This window comes from Opisthocomus hoazin, chromosome 6 (assembly GCF_030867145.1).
Source record: "Opisthocomus hoazin isolate bOpiHoa1 chromosome 6, bOpiHoa1.hap1, whole genome shotgun sequence".
Lineage (NCBI taxonomy): Eukaryota > Metazoa > Chordata > Aves > Opisthocomiformes > Opisthocomidae > Opisthocomus > Opisthocomus hoazin.
The window spans coordinates 74,157,483-74,170,363 of NC_134419.1; the positions used below are offsets into that span (position 1 = coordinate 74,157,483).

General features: G+C 42.0%; 1 protein-coding gene across 3 annotated transcripts in view; it reads left to right on the top strand.

The window, feature by feature from the left end:
• Positions 1 to 686: 686 nt before the first annotated feature.
• Positions 687 to 12,881, top strand: part of INPP5F (inositol polyphosphate-5-phosphatase F) — a 47,207-nt gene continuing 35,012 nt past the window's right edge. For all 3 annotated transcript variants that reach the window (XM_075423838.1, XM_075423840.1, XM_075423839.1), the window contains exon 1: positions 687 to 885. In XM_075423838.1, the coding sequence (XP_075279953.1) occupies positions 789 to 885 (97 nt within the window). In that variant the 5' untranslated portion in view covers positions 687 to 788. The remainder of the gene's footprint in view (positions 886 to 12,881) is intronic.

Consider the following 12,881-nt stretch of genomic DNA (forward strand, 5'->3'; position numbering starts at 1 on the left):
TGTGGAGATTTCCTTCCACCGCTAGCTGATACGCTGTGCCAGCTCCTGCTTCCACGAGTTACTAAAGTCGCTCCCTCTTGGGAGAAGCCGAAAGAGCTCGGGGGATGCAGGCTGGGTTGCTGCCACTTCGTCTGCGGTGGCTGGCTACAACCTCCCGCGGCTCCGCGGCCGGTGCTGCTGCGGGGGCCCGGCATCCCATCCCGGCACCAACAGCCGGCCAGCGCGGCCCGGGGACAGCCGCGGCCACCCCGCGACCAGGCCGGGCCGCCCTCGCCCCGGGCGGGAGAGCGTCGCGGAGGGGCGGCGCCGGCGCTGAGGGGAGGGCGCACGCCCCGCCGTCAGCCCCAGCCGGCCCCGGCTCCGGCCCCGGGGGCTGTGGCCGCTCATCCCGCCGCGGCGGGCACAGCCTCCCGCTGCCCGCCGGGCCTCCCCCCCCCCGCGCTGTGGGGCTGTCCTGAGGGGTGTGCGAGGCACGGGCGGGCGGGAGCGGGAGCCCCGCCCCCTCGCGCTCCGCAAGCCCCGCCCAGCGCCGCGCCGCGCCTTTAAGCGCGCGGCCAGGGGCTGACGGGCAGTGTCACGTGCGGCGGCGGGGCCGGAACCCGAGCTCGCGCCCGGCCGGCTGAGGAACGCGCTCGCGCGCGCCCCCGCCTTCGGCTTGGGAGCGCGCCCCGGCCCGGCCCTCCCGCTTCCGCCCGGTGTGCGCGCGGGAGCCGCGCGGCTGCGGAGCGGCGGGAGCGCTGCGCTCGCCCTGCCCGCCCGCCCTCCTCTCCCTCCCGGCGGCGGCGGGGATGGAGCTGTTCCAGGCCAAGGACCACTACATCCTGCAGCGCGGGGAGCGGGCGCTGTGGTGCAGCCGGAGGGACGGCAGCCTGCGGCTGAGAGCGGGTGAGACCCCGCCGCGCCCGTTGCCTCTGAGGGGAGGGGCGGGCCGGGACCCTCCAGCCCGGGGGTTGCCCTCGCCCAGGGTGAGGGGGGGGACGGCTGGCGATGGCCGGGCGGAGGGCGGCTGAGGGGAAGGGGCGGTGGCGGAGCTGCCCGCCGAGGCGGAGGGCGAAGCCCGGCTGCCGGGGCGGGGGGTCACGCGTGGCCCCGCCGGCATCGCCCCGGCTGCGGGGCTGTCTGATCCGGCGCGGTGCGTTGGTTTCTCCGCGGGATGAAGCCGGGCTTGCCCCTGCCGGCTCCCCGGGCGTAACCTGGGTGGTTTCGGAGGTGGAAACGCGTGTGGTCACCCGGACCGCGGCACCCCCGGAGAGGAGCGGGCCGTCTCGGGCCGGGGTCAGCCCTGCGTGAGGGATGCTCGCCGGTGGACGGTGACCGCGCCTTGGAGCAAGCGCCTTCCGTGGCTTGGAACCAGATGATCTGTAAGGTCGCTTCCGACTCTTACCATTCTATGGTTCTAACAAGTGTCTGCGCTTGTAAAGGGCTCTGAAATGTCTTCTGGTGACTTGAGGTAGCGTAAGTGACCGTTGCAGAGAGGGGCTGTGTGTGTTAGCCTCAGGACACAGGCCATGGGAACAGACATGGTAGACGGTGAGTTGTGTTTAACGGAAGTTTTGGAGCAGTGGTAATTCGAATATGCAGTCTGGGAGGTCAGTCAGTAAAGGCGTCTATAAAATGAAATACCATCCTTGGAAATGAGCTTGCTTTGAGGAATACATGTAGGTTAGATGTAAAGGACCATAACGTACCTGCTTGTAAGTTAAAAAATACTCTGCTCAGCTGGGTGTTTCACCAAGTGAGGGGCAGACTGCAGAGATGCTACTTGCAGCTTTCCAGAGTGGGGATCCATGTTAAAAAGCCACTTAAGTGTGCATATGAACTAGGATGGCTATCTGAGTACAGTTCCTGAGCTTTTTTTTTTTAAAAGGCTGGAAAAATGTTATGCGTAAACATCAAATACCATTGTTATCTGTGTTTATCCAAAGAACTGGTTTTTGTACTGGGCTTTCTTATATTTTCCTACTTCAGTCATGTCTCGTCAGTGCAATTTGGTTGCATCTCTTAGATAAAATTGCAGCCTATCTCAAATTAATGTGACTTGCTCTTGTACAGCAGCTTCACTTATGGTTGAAAGTCCAGTAATACTTTGATTTATAAATCAACTTATGAAATACTTGATGTTAAGCTGGCAACCAATACTGCTAGTCAATGAAATGCGTGTTTTCATGGGGAGGGGAGCCCCTCAGTTTTAGATTTGCAGTAGTTATAATCATCTGCACAGGCATAAAAGCTTACCTGACACAGAATAATAAAAACACAAAGTAGTGAACTGTAGTTCTGGAGGTTGGTGTTTGAAATCTTTAATTTTAAAAGCATCAATCACTTGTTTTCTTGCAACCATTGCTGTGATTCTTTTTTCTTTTTCTTTTTTTTTTTTTCTTTCCTTCCTTGAAGTCTGTTACTTCATGAAGGCTTTGCCAGTGCCCGGCCATTTGTCTGCCTGCCGTTCAGCCACATTTTGTCCTTAGCCTACCTTTAAATTTTCAGCCAGTATACATGTGATCCCTATTGTGTGTGACCTACAGATTAATGAAAGGTAATGCGATATTGGAGTCTCTTAGTCTGCCTGAAACTCTTGATTGAGTCATGCTTTCCCATTTCAATGTGTTTGTAGTTTTGTTTTTCCAACCCTGCCTGTGGATCGTCTCATTGAAAGTGGGCTGTAGGGCTGTGAAACCTCAGCATGTTGAAAATAAGCCCAAGAAAGAAATGATTCACTTGCAAGAAGTATTTTTTTGATCAATAGATCTTGCTTGTATTCAGAGAAAGCTGGATATCCTCAAGTTCACAATTTGATTACATTTGACCTTTTATAAACAAGGCTGCTGACCGGAAATGAGCAAATGGATTACTGTCTGATGAGTCACTGCCATGGTAAAAAACACAAAGTCTTAACCTGTGTTTGTTGACATATTTAATAGTCTGTCAAAAGGCTGTAATCTAACTATGTGTCTTTACTTGTTTTTTGGAGGCATTGGTTTTGTTCTGTCCCACAGAGGCTGCTCCGAATTAATCTTTATACATTCATGGACTGAAATAGATAATACTGGCAAACCTTGCCAACCATTGCTTTGTGTGATGGGTCTGAATCTGAAGAGCTGGTGCGTTTTATAATACTCTCCTCCCTCAACTATGAAGGCATGTTCAGATTTTTGTTAATCTTGAAAGCTGTATTTCTGACCTCTTTGAATCATGGAGAGAACAACTTGAATTAAAAAAGGCAGAAAAACTCGGTAAATATTTGCTGTAAGCAAAGACTGAGGTTGGCCCTAGTCTGAAGGATGTCTGCCTATGTTTATAAGATGTTTCTGGTGTTTTTTTTCTCTGAAGTGAAAGCACTAATGAGTCACCTGCATGAAATCCATGAATCACTTTGGCATCATAGATTTTGTTGGGAATTTAGCTCTCAACAGTGTACTTTTTTCAGTGTAGTGAAAATGTGTTGTTCAGCCATGCTTTAAATACCTTGCATTAGGTCTTGATCGGGATTTCACTGTTGTTTTACTCTATTTACGATCTGCTTGGCTGCTCCTGATTGGTAGTTCTACACAGATTACAAACATTGTTTTATTGCTGTTGTTGGTATAAATCATGTATTTATATATACGTGTATACACATGCAGAAAAGAGCAACAGTACTGAAGACACTGAATTTTTCTCACCATTTTCTTATCAGCAGAAAAAGGAATGAGACTATTTTGTGGGGTGAAACTTATATTATCATTGTGTTGGCCTTGGTAACACTCCGGGCATTAATGCCAGACTAAACAAGATTGGCAATAGTTATTACTGAAACTATTACTAGTAGTAATGCTGGTTCTTACCACCCTGGGAAAAAAAACCTACAAGGTGTTTTGAGTGATACACAGATTGGAATTATTGTAACACAACTTCTGGGGACTTCATGCTCAATGACTCCATCACCTCTGTTTATAAGTGTAAAGTGGTGTTAAGATATATTTTACCTCTGGAGCTTTAACTAGAGACAAATGAGCATTTGTTTGTTTTAAACACTTTAGGAAGTTAATGTTACAGTACTGATTTTCATCTGTTGAAAGTGGTTGTGAATCAGCAACTGACGCAGTGCCTCTTAAATATTTGTCCTTTAACAAGGGACATGTTACCAAACAGTATTTTCAGAGTATCAGGGGACAGATTTCAGGTTAGATGTCTTAGCCTGATGGTGTGAAATCTTCTCTGAATCGCAAATCATAAGGCCATCTCATATTCTAGGTATGTGTGCTTGCTCACTCCCCAGAGACATTACAGGAGTCATGTAGAAATCGCTTGTCAAAATCCCTGAGCTGTTCTTCATGGTTGTAGACTGGGAGAGGAATAGTTCCGTTGTTTGAAGTCTAATGCCTGTAAATGCTGAAGTGAAGGCCTTGATCTAATGAAACATGTAAGGAGCAATGCCACTGATACCAACAGTTTTATTAGTAGGTTGAAGGCTACAGAATATTCCTAGGCACAGCTCTGAGGAAATGGTGGCCCGAGTGTTAACTCATGCTACTGAATTAAGTATTTCATACAAAACTGACTTCCTGCATTTCAGTAGTATGTCTTGGAAACTGCCTATCTATTCTGCAAAATGAATTCCAGAGGAGGTAGTTGTAGCTTTAGATAAAATTCTCTCCATATTTGAAATTACTTCATAAGGAACCTCAGGCTGGTTTTTGACATTTTTTTTTAGCTGCAGTTGTTGCTGAACTGTTTCTCACCCTTGCCTGCTCATTCTGTTCCCTCTTCTCTGTACCTTTTCTTAGTTGTCAGCACAACATACTTGTGGCGTATGTGACAAACCAGATGTCAGAACTGAATTAGCTGCAACCCAGCAAGAATGTATGCTTAAAAAATCTTGAGCAGTTAGTTCCCTGTTGCTGCTTGCTACTCCTCACAAAAGAGAACAGAGAGGACTAGGGGAGAGGGGTGAGCTGCTGTATGTCCTTTGTCTGAGTGAATATTACATGCATTAATCAATTCTGTAGCTTCTGACTGTGAGGTGACATCTTCAGATGTATTTACCAGAGAGAAATTATTTTCTGCTTTCATTAAATAAGATCTTTGTAATTCTATCCATGATTCTTTTTACAGAGCATAGTAAACCTACAAATGAGACTTAAATGGGTTGATAGTATGCTACATCCTAACCTGGTGAGAATTAGATAAATCTTGAGTGAGATGTTTCTTGTTAGGTTTCCTGTTGAGTCTTAGTAGCAGATGACAAGATGAATATAACAAGGGTGCTTCTGTCTCTTTTCCACTTTTACTTATATGAAGAGATCTGGAAATGCCTAACTTGTTCTAGCTCAGGTGCATGGGTGTCTTGGTATTCTTGCCCACACTGAAATGAATTTAGGTTTTAAATAAATAAATACATGAAAAACTACAAATCGACTAAATACTGCCCTCAAACTGTGAGGCTTCGTAGATGGTGGTTTAAAATCTTCTTTTAGAAGCAAATTCTTCAGTGCAATATCAAACTGGTCTCAAATACAGCCTCATTAAATATTGAATGTGTGTTTCAGAAACTCATTCTTTTAGGCTTGTGTGTTGAGAGTCAGGGCCAGAGTTTGTCAGAGTGCACTTTTTTCCTCGGTGTCTCAAGGATGAAGACTACTGGCCAAAGCTGCTTTTTGTCAGTGTTTAAAGGTTTCAGGATTCATGTTCATTGTTATAGAGAACATGAATTGTTAATATACATAGAGGTTTTTAGAGAATGAGATACAAATTAGGTAACTCAAAATTTGATTGTCCTTAAGTGTTAAACTTGCTATAAACTTGTGATTTTTAAAAAGTGGTTCTATCCATTGAATGCTCTGGATTTATTACAAAATGCATATAGTTATTTTAACTGAGAGATTCGCATGCACAACTAAGTCTGTATTTGTTGAAAAACTACTATCCTGGTATGGTAATCTAACTTGATCTAGGATGGTTTAACTCTTCTCTTTTTTTAAACAAACAACAACAAAAATTTTCCAGTTTATTTTCAGCTGTAATTTAGCCATATCACTTACTCTTGCAAGAATCATTTGCAAAAATCTTAACCAGTAAATAACACTTGTTGCAAGATAGAATATGAGAACAGAGTCCACTGGGGAGGAGTGTGCCTGTGGGTGTGCGCAGGTGTTTCTTCTCCCTCTGTCTGTTTAAACCTTTTGTGAAGTGCTCTAGTTCCTGTCTGTGGAGTTAACACTTCTAGCTGATGGTCATCAGTTCTATCAGCTGATCATGTTCTAATTATATCCTTATTTGTTAAGATCATTGCATTTTGCATGCCTTCACAGGAAACGAAGTAATAGGAACCGAGTATCAAGAAGAGAAGGAATTGTTGGACAGACTTCTAGAGAAGGAGTTTGGAAATAGTAGAAAAAACATAATTTTTTTTTTTATGGGAGCTCTGCTTTAGTAAACAGAAATATTAATATCAGTGACTAGTTGTATATTCTTGTTTCAAACATCTCTTAATTCCTCCCCCAAAAATAACTGGGAGAGGATTTTTTTTTTTTCCTGAAAAGCCAAACTGAAGTGAATGGAATTCCACTTGAACACTTAGGTTTTCCTTTTAAGGAAGAAATCTTACTTGAATAGAAGCCCTGAAACAGTGTTCGTTGTGTCTTTGGAAAACTGAAAACAAGGCACTTGGACATACTTTGAGCTTGAAAGCTTATGCTCTATTTTGAGTAATATAGTACGTCTTTATCTGTGATATAATGTTAGGAATAGTAGGCAAGATCATACTGAGATGCTGAAGTAGATTGTGTAAGATGCCAGCATTATGCAAAACAGAATTTAGAGCCAAATTTGAAAGTGTGTGACCTTGCCCAAGAGGTAGTTGCAAAATGTAAATGGCAAATGTTCTGGTCTGTCGTTAATTGTTAACTTGCAGTTTGCTTTATCCTTGTCTGCTGCTCAGTTTAGGAAAACCAGCAACTTTCCCACATATGGCTGATGCTTAAGTTTTTCCTAACACTGACATGTCTTCTGGTAATGATTAAATGATATATTGCTTGTTGTCACTTGACAACATGGCCAATTTCTCCCGAACAGTTTAAAAAAAAACAAAAGAGTGTGTGTATGATGTGAAGTTTTTTACTTTCTGTTCCTGAAACACGTGCCAAATTTTTGAGTACAACTCCTTTATTTAGTGTTTGAAATGGTTGTTCCTAATCCATAATTATTTTTCTGCTGTGAGTTTGATTAGTTGGGCAGCCAGAGAGGAAAGTTAATTATGGAGTGGAAGAAAAGGTAACAGTGAGGGGAAAACCTTACCTTGCTTAGACTTAGCTCACCACAGCTATACCAGGATTTCTCTCATGGGTCTTAAGAAGCATTAACATAAGTCAGTTCAGTAATAAATAAACCACTATTTTTCATAATTGTGAAATCCTTCTGCTCAATTAATGTTTATATTTTAATCTTCTGAGGATGGGATAGCTTTCTTGCATTCTCTTTTGAGTATAGCTGTAACTGTTGAGCAAACTTTTCAAAACAGCATGTCTTCAGAATGAGTGAACGTAGTGTTTAAACTGTCAGTTTTGCGAGTAGGTTTGAATAAAATCTGTCTCCTGCCTTTCTGTTAATTCCGCTCTTACAAAGTAAATGGGATAAAAAATAAAATGCAGACAACCTACTGCTTTCCTAGCTTTAAGGATATACCCACAAAGAACTTGGGCTTCATTGAAATACCAGTGAAACTGGGAGTGTATGTTGGTCTGTAATAATATTAATTACTACACTGTTGTTAGTTTTGGAAGGATAAAATATATTATTTGCTCACCTGTATCACTTCAGAGAAAGTATGTGTTTACTAGCAGAGTTCAGCAGTGTAGCAGAAGAATAAAAGGAAATTCTAAAGTAAAATAAAAAACCCAAACCCCACAGGCTTCAGTGGCTTAGTGCCTATTCGCATTTCAAGAGAGTCACTGCTGGTCACTTATCTGAGTGATATTTACAGGTGTGTGGAGGGGGCGAGGAGGTGATTCCAGTTTCAAGCGGCTGAAACGCATCTAACAGGTTGTTGCATACATTTAGTCACCTACAGCAGTGGTCTCTAAAGTGGGGTGCACGCATCTCGGAGGTGCACAGGACAATCTGTTGGGAAGAAAAGATTTTGTACCATTTAATTTTTGTACCATTAATACAATAACTTAAAGACTATTTTTATATCATCCATTTAAAACTTCTATTTTTGTGTATGTTTTAGAATATATGTAATATTAGTAGAGTAGAAGATGTGTGTAACTTATAAGTAAATATACATGTATTTGGGCTGCATGCTGAAACATTGTTTACTGATGTGGTGTATGGTAAAAAAGTTTGGGGACCACTGATCTACAGGGCCAAATTCTGTTTGGAGGGAAGATGTTTGGCCTGGTAACAGCAGTTTGTTACCGCTTCTAGAACAGGAATTCCTTGTGCAATTACTTGTAATACTGGATACTCTCCAGACAACTGAACATTTTCCGTAGGTTTTTAAGTTTCCTGAGCAATGCCTGATGACTCGGGGGATTTTATAACTGCAACAGAGTACAAAGAAGTGTTCTCTATCAAAATGAGTGGCAAGGATTATTTTTTGTTAAATCCAGAACACAGCAGCTACTGGGAGGAAAATTAACTCTATCCCAACTCTATCTATAGTTCTCCATCTATAGATGGAGCTCTGTCTATTACTGGAGGATAAGTAGGCTTTCTAGCAAGGCTGTAAGATGTAGTAGCAATGAGAAGGCTAACTGGGATTTTTTTAAATCCTCCAAGTGTAGCCTAGCTGTAGGCTTCTGAAGGGAGGGGGAGTAGATTGGAAGTAGTGGTGATTTCATTACTCAAAGCAAAGCATTTCAATTCTGTGTAATTGAGGGCTCTCAAGACTATAACACAGACAGCGCAAGCTGTATAAATCATACAATGCTTTGGGTTGGAAGGGAACTTTAGAGGTCATCTAGCCCAACCCCCCTGCAGTGAGCAGGGACATCTTCAACTGGATCAGGTTGCTCAGAGCCCTGTCCAACCTGGCCTTGAATATTTCCATGGATGGGGCCTCCACTACCTCTCTGGGCAACCCGTTCCAGTGTATTGCCACCCTTATGGTGAAAAATTTCTTGCTTATATCCAGTCTAAATCTACCCTCCCTTAGTTTAAAGCCATTACCCCTTGTCCTATTGCAACAAGCCCTGCTGAAAGGATTTTCCCCATCTTTCCCGTAGGTCCCCTCTAAGTACTGGAAGGCTGCTATAAGGTCTCCCCACAGCCTTCCCTTCTTTAGGCTGAGCAAATTAATTATAAATTAAAGACAATTAAAACAAATGATTAGCTGAAGGGATAACTTGTTTAAAGTTCGGGGGAGAATAGGCAAGTAAATTAATACTTTGACAATTAAGAGCTTGTACTTGTAATATGAAATGTCTTAATACTCTTCCACCTTTCTGCAATTGTAGTATCTTAAATACAAGTTTAGAGATCTGTGCTGAAAGGAGAACTTAATTAGCCTAAGTTTGTTTGCATAAATAGTATTTTATTTCCTACAAGAGAAAGAAGTTCAGATTTATACTCTCAAATCTTCCCAGTTAATTTGTAATCTCTTAATCCTAGGTAATATTGCAGAACACTATTCAAGGATGAACTGGAACTTGGAAGCAGACTTTCTTTGAAAAACTGCAAGAAGTCATAAGGGTCTAATAGTGCTAATAATAACGTATTGTAGTTGTCTTTGATCTAAAGCAGACACGTTTAAAAAAATGAATCTCAAATGTATTTAAAAACAGTATTGAAGTTTTTTCCTGAAAGTTACCACTTCAGGTGTCAAAAGTTACATTAGCAGAGCTGAAAGATTTACTTTGGCTGTTTAGTGAGTTACTCAGCTCTTACTTTTTATAGATAAATGGCTGTTGTTTGTGTTGAATGGTGGAAATGACTGAGAATTGCTACTCTGTCAGGCTATGGAAAGAATTTTTGAGAAATAGCATGCATTTATGTCTGTTTATACACTTAAATATAAACTGAGCTTGAAATTCAGTGACGTTTTGTATGTTTTTCTGCTGAGTACATTGACAGGAAACACTTTCTAGCGGAGGTCCAGTCCTAAAAGCCAGCGAAGTTTGAGGAAGATAAAAGGAGAATGCTCCCTGAACTACAACGAGATTGGAAGATAAACAGTTATAGCTGTTTATGGTTTGAACCAGGCAGGAGCTCCATAGTAAGGGCTGTGTTAAGTGATTACCAATGAAATCTTTTTTTTTTCTCTCTGCCTTCTCCTCAAAGGAAGCGGCTAGCCTGCTTCCTTAAACTCTTCAGACTTGTGTAGAGTCATTCAGTAAGTGGCTTAGCCCAAAGTAGTGGTTTGTTTTCTTATCAGAATTTGTGCCTGACCTTGGATCAACTCTGCTGACAGTAGACTGGAGAAAGAGCTAGAAAGCAGTTTTGGTTTTTGATGCTCTTCCAATTTGCTTTTGTATTGCCTTTTTCAGGGTTACATTTGTGTAAACACAAAGAATTAAAGAAACTTTATCTGGTATTGCGTAGCCCTGTATCACTGCTGGTAAGCTCTGAGGGATGGTGGTGGAAGTAATCACACCAAAGCTATTTTTGTTCTGAATTTGTGATGGAAATTGTATTGTGCTGCAACTACAATGCTGATACAATCACTGTAAATGGTAAATACATGGTCAGTGAGTGTTAGTCTCTGACAGGAATCTGCAAAAAGAGGCAACGCTTATTTCAGTAGCTTGAATTAAGTTACTGGGATGAGGGAAAGAATGAGCAACTTTGAACTTGGGATGGAAACTTGGTAAGCAAGTACGCACCTCGGAGTATTAAGGCCTATCAAATTCTGACAAGTGTCTTAAAAACATATTGAGGACACCAGAGAACTCCCTGGGTCAGGTAAGCTCTTCCATGGGGCTCAGATCCCTACTCGTAGTGACTTCTGTACACAGCTTCCTACTTTCTGCTTTGAAGGGTGATTACTATTTTGAAAGTGCTTGTTATCCAGCACAATACTGTAAGAAGTCTGTTTCAACAACATTATGTTGCAGTTTCAGGTTGAGAAGTCTTTATTCCTGGCTATCGGAGTTTCAAGAGATCACTAGACAACTAGCATGACATCTATAGGAAGAGAAGTTTGTGTGAGGAAACGAGTAACTGCATTGATAAAATGTATTTCATGTTGTATCTCAAAACATTCAGTCTGTTTTGGGTGTAGAGGAATATCCAATGTTTCATTTGGTAGAGCCTTGTGGTAGTTAATTCTTATAGATAAGGCAATTTAATTAAAAATCAAACTTACCATGTGTTGTTTCAACCGTCAGAAATGTGGCCTCATGTCTGTTCTATCTGTTGTCTGAAAACTTTTAACTCAGGATTTTCAGTTTAGTTTTGTACGGTTACTTTCCCTCTTGGCTTTAAAAAGGTGTAGATACATTCTGCAGCATACATCACTGTCTACCTACTTATGCTGCCTCTTAAATTCTGCTGCAATTTACAGTTAAAGAATAGTCTCCTATAGGCTTGCAGTTAACTTTCTTGGATCTCTGTATATTTAAAATTAGTACATAAGCAAAGATTAAGTAGTTGTAACTCTCATAGATACAAGAAGGTGGCTGACGGTAGCTGCTCCCAGAATTGCCAGACAGACTGAATGACTGCAAGTGAACAGTCTTGAATAATTTTACAATATTAGACAAAAGTTGGAGGAGACAGCTTCTTCCAAAACCGAGCAAATAAGACTGCACTCAACACTGAAGACTATGTTCTTTGGGGATGGGTGGAGGAATGATAGTTAAACCTTTTAATTTGGTTCATCCACCTTGCTTTTCCAGGGTATACTCTTCAAGAGCAAGAGGTTCGTATCAGTGTTTTACTGTAGTGGTATGTATTCAGCACGACTGGGTGTTGGCTCTGAGTTGAGATACGGCTGTCATTCAGGAAACTGAGCTATAGCTAGTAACAAAGTTCTAATCAGGAAGGTCAGAAACAGATGTGTTTTATTTACTTAAAACAACTTGCTTGCTTCTGGCCTGTCACACATAATCCTATAGAAAGTTCTCTGCAAATAGTGTAAAGGAAAAAAAAAATCTTGTGATACTGCTGCCAAAGTCAGTGTGATTCCACTATTAGTTTTGGTTTTTTTTCACAGCCTACAGGCATTTCTTCTGTGAGACTTCTTCGTGTCTTGATTTTCTTGGGTGCTGAAAAAATGTTGATCTGCTCAGTTGTCACTAATATGTGTCCTTTTTTTTTTCCTATGCCCTGCCTTCCACATGGAAAATTTTCTTGAAATAGTCAGCCTTCACTATTAGCAGCTTGGTAGTCATGCTTATCTCAAAAGCCAGTGCTGCCCAGCTGGTGGATCCATACTTGCTGTCTTTAAACTCTTAAAGTGTAATGTGCATTTAACTCCAAATGCGTTCTCTTTTTTTTTTTTTTTCCAAAGGTCATCTATAATTTAAGTGAGCATAGGAGTCAGATTTTGGAGCTGGTTCTCATTGTGCCTCTGTACTAGGGAGAAATATTCCTGTAGAAGTCGTGGACATTGTGTATGATTATGTCTAAGGCTACATGTGTGAGTAACCCACAAAACTAGTAGAACAGCTCCATAAGATCCACTTGTCCTACGGTCCCTGATACCAGTTTCTTTATGTCCTTTTGCAGGCAAGTCTAAACTGTTATTTCCTTATATCTGTAATTAAAATTGTTTTCTCTCTTTTTTTTTTTTTTTTTTTTGTTAATCTCTTGTAAGCTACTGGGAGAAATGCTCACTGAATGTCTGGAGCTTTCCTACTAATATCTCTTGTCATAGCAGGAAATCAGTGGTTTAAAAAGACTGAGATGGTATTCTATATTACTAGGTTTGTAGTGGCTCTGGTAAACATTCAGTGGTTTGG